General features: G+C 41.4%; 1 protein-coding gene across 1 annotated transcript; it reads left to right on the forward strand.

Moving 5' to 3' along the window:
• Positions 1–317: 317 nt before the first annotated feature.
• Positions 318–1,493, forward strand: LOC139136339 (E3 ubiquitin-protein ligase TRIM33-like). The gene has a single exon (XM_070704064.1). It carries the CDS (start codon positions 318–320, stop codon positions 1,491–1,493), a length of 1,176 nt encoding a protein of 391 aa, XP_070560165.1.
• Positions 1,494–4,148: the final 2,655 nt, after the last annotated feature.

The raw sequence follows: 4,148 nt of genomic DNA on the forward strand, positions 1-4,148 counted from the left end.
TGCATGTAGGAAATAAAGTGTTCACTTTAGCCTTTGCCCAAAATGGTGACCTAACCCGAACACATCAGCCAGCAGACTTTACTTGTAATTTTAGGAAGTTGTTTCATCGATTGAAATTCAAGGTCACGAAATCCGCTATTCCAAAGAAACTCGCGTGCTTTTCTGCTTATTGTGATTGTCAAAGCGCTCCAGTTGTATGTACCCGGACCTGCGATAGATTTGCTCAGCGAACTTTGAACCCATTCGAGCTGTAGTCAGTGTATAAGCAGTGCGTCATGACGTCATTCGTAGGTCGACCCCAGAAAGTCAGAAACAACATGGCGGCCAAGGAGTCAACACTTATGGCAGAAATCGACGAGAATTTCCTACTATGTAGCATCTGTTCTGAGCGATACAAGAATGCCAAAATTCTACCGTGTCTTCACAGCTTCTGTGAGCCTTGTCTCGGTAAGTTAGCTGAGGAGAGTGGCAACATTACCTGTCCAGTGTGCCGTAGAGTGCATGAACCCGCTGATAGCGTGGCAGATATTGAAGACAATGTCTTCCTGAATGAATTACTCGAACTATTTACCGAACAAGACAGTGAAGACAAGTCGAAGTCGAAAACATGCGATATGTGTGAACAAGGCGAGGTGACAAAACACTGTGTCGAATGTACCTTTGATATTTGTGATAACTGTGCTCGAGGACATTCTAAAGTTCGGTCGACAAAATCACATCGCCTTGTGTCTGTTGACGAGTATCGTACAGTAAAGTCAGCTGACCCAGCCTCGGTTCAGCCCCCTGTCTACTGCAGCATTCATTCGGAGTACCCGGTGGAGTTCTACTGCGACACCTGCGACACGGCAATTTGTCTGAAGTGCACTGCATTAGACCATTCGAAACCTGAACACCAGTATCGATGTGTCCAAGTCGCAGCAAAGGATTTCGCCAAAAACTTGTCCGCCGTTATGGACAAAATGAAAGTGAAAGAAACCGAAGCAAACGACAGTAAAATTTCTGTACAGCGGGTGCTGGAATGCCTAGACAAGGTTTACCTGAGAGTGGAGGAAAGCGTGAGAGAACACATCCGTAAAACCATTGAAGAAATAACTCGTCTGATACAAGAAAAGGGAGATGAACTCCTGACAGAGGTCAAAGGTGAATATGATAAAAGAAGGGTCAACCTGACCGCACAATTGAAAGAACTGGATATTGCTGAGAATGATCTCACAAGTACTCGTGAATATGTTGAGAAGCTGATGCATTATGGGAGCGCTTCACAACTAATGTCTGCAAAGAAGGGAGTTGATCATCAAACAGAAGTATTGCTGAAAGTACAGACACAGGTAGAGCCAGTGGAAGACGACTACATGGACTTTCAACCATGTGACGACTTCTGCAGGGACAAGTGTCTTGGGACAATAGCACTTCTTCCACAAGGTACAAGTTGGACCTTGCCAACCAGTCTGTACGGGTTGGTGAAGAAATCACGGCCATGGTCCGAAGCATGAATGAATCGACCCTTCAGGAAAAGGTGTCACGAAGTGTCAAGTTGAAGCAGAGATAAAGACACCTGACGGTGACAAACACAAAGTAGAAGTCAAGGACAGTGGGAATGGAACAATGACTTTGAAAACACGTGTAGAGGTAGAGGGGGAACATGAGTTGTCAGTGACAGTATGTAAGATACCAGTAGAAGGATCACCGGTTAACATTAAGGTTTTGCTAAGAAAGGGTTGGTGTGTAAGTTTGGGGAGAAAGGCTCAAGGATTGGTCAGTTTAATAACATATGGGGTTTGACAATGATGAGGAATGGTAACATGTTGGTGTGTGAATATAATAATCAAAGATTACAAAGTTTGACTGTAAATGGAATATATCGGAAGGTGTTCAAGTTTGTTAATATCAATAATTTCAAACCCTATGATGCAGCTGTATCAGGGAATGGTAATGTCTTTACTACAGATAATGGAAATAAGCAGGTAATTGTCTGTGATGATAATGGTGAACTAATCCGGTGTTTTGGAAAGGGTAAGATTCGGTGCCCTGTCGGTATCGCTATCAATCCTGTAAATGGAAGGGTTTATGTTGTAGACTATAATGGTTACTGTATTCACATTTACGATCAAGACGGCAATCATATCAAATCATTCGGTTGTAACGGAAGTCAGGAGGGTCAGTTTCGTAATCCCTGCTTTGTCTGTATTGACACCATCGGCAATGTCTATGTATCAGACAGTGAAAACAACAGAATCCAAGTGTTCAATGGTGATGGTCACTTCCTCTATACATTTGGCTCTCTTGGAAGTGGTGATGGTCAGATGAACTGGCCCCGGGAGTTGCTGTGGACAAACACGGCTTTGTGTATGTCGCAGATTACAACAATAACAGAATTATGAAGTTCTCATCACGCGGTAATTTCGTCTGTCGTGTTGATGATCCAAGTGAAGAGCTGCGTAAACCTACTGGTCTCTGTGTCACCGATGACGACAAGGTTGTAGTATGTGATAACGGAAACAGCTGCATCAAGGTTTTCGCACAATAACCTGATCACCGAGTCTCATGATGACGTCATTTGAAAGTCAAATCATACACAAGAACTGAACATCACTGCAATATATTATTGTGGAATTTTAACAAGTTGTAGCGTCTATGTTTATCTGTATCTTGAAGTTTGATTTTGATATAAGTGCAAGACTTTGGTACTCTAGTGCATTCGAATATTATAAAAGCTTATCATAGGACTTTACTAAATGACGACAAGACAGAGGTTATCCATTTCTCATCAAGACTCAAGTCGGACGTGTCGGTGATGGCCAATCTCAGGATTGGCGACTTTGACATCACACCCTCCACCTCTGTGCGGAATCTTGGTGTAAGGCTGAACAGTGACGGCTTTATGTCTGACCAAATCAACCAAATATGCAGGAACGGATATTATTCTCTCTACCGTATCAGCAAGATCCGCAGATTACTTGACAGAAGTACCACCGAGACATTGATCCATGCCTTCGTCACATCCCAATTGGACTACTGCAATAGTCTCTTATACGGAGTATCAAAAGAACAGCTTTCTCGATTGCAGTCAGTTCAAAATGCTGCTGCACGTCTCGTCACACAATCACGCAAATTTGACCATATTACACCCGTGTTGATCGACCTGCATTGGCTTCCAATCGAAGCTCGAATAAGATTCAAGGTTCTGTTAATTACTTATAAAATTATTAATGGTATTGCACCCATGTACTTGAGCGACTTAATTGAGTTGTATGTTCCGGCAAGAAATCTCCGGTCCATGGAAAAGCTACGTTTAGTCCCGCCTAAAGGGAAGTATAATAAGTCCTATGGCCATAGGGCCTTTTCTGTTCATGCTCCTTTCCTTTGGAATTCATTGCCATCAGAGATTCGCTCTGCAAAAAATGTTGAATGTTTTAAATGTGCTTTGAAGACTTACCTTTTTACTGAGTTTTATCATCTGTGATTTTAGCCATTTTGCTCATTTTACGCTGTTTTTACTTCCGTTCTTAATTTCTTTGCGATATTTGTGACTTTTTATTTTAAAAACTACCTTTGCTCTCATTTTAGTCATGTATTTTTTTTCAGTCATGTACAGCGCACTGAGACGTATGTGTAGTGCGCTTTAAAGAAGTTTTTAATATAATAATAATAATAATAATAATAATAATAGGACTTATCAGTCTCTACGTTAAAAGGAAGTGGTCGTCGGAACTGGCATGTGCAACTTTCTTGTTTACAGACATGTATTTCATGCACTATATATAGATACATCGTGTCAAAATAACTGCAACATTTAAATTATATGATGTACATTATGGAAAACACGTTTTAACTGTCATCAATCGCCAACGTAGCTTGGATACAGAGTTTACATCGGTCGTAGGGGTCCCCAGCGACCTTTGAGCGCCGTTCCGACAACCACTACCCTTTAATTGATATCTGAAGTTTCATTCATCCATGTAGTGTTTTGATTTCTTGGTACCTAGCAAAGCTTTCTTTTTTAAAATAAATATCACAGTAAACCATCTTCTATGTATAATAATGCATGTGTTTATAGAGTGCACCGAATGTTCAAGTCTTTATCTTATTATTGCGATCACAATCACCGCATGTAATGAGCTATGTTCTTTGTGCTTCTCCCGACGGCG

Source organism: Ptychodera flava, chromosome 7 (assembly GCF_041260155.1).
Source record: "Ptychodera flava strain L36383 chromosome 7, AS_Pfla_20210202, whole genome shotgun sequence".
Lineage (NCBI taxonomy): Eukaryota > Metazoa > Hemichordata > Enteropneusta > Ptychoderidae > Ptychodera > Ptychodera flava.

Coding starts and splice junctions, on each gene's coding strand:
- LOC139136339 (XM_070704064.1), top strand. CDS start 318: ATGGCGGCCAAGGAGTCAACACTTATGGCAGAAATCGACGAGAATTTC.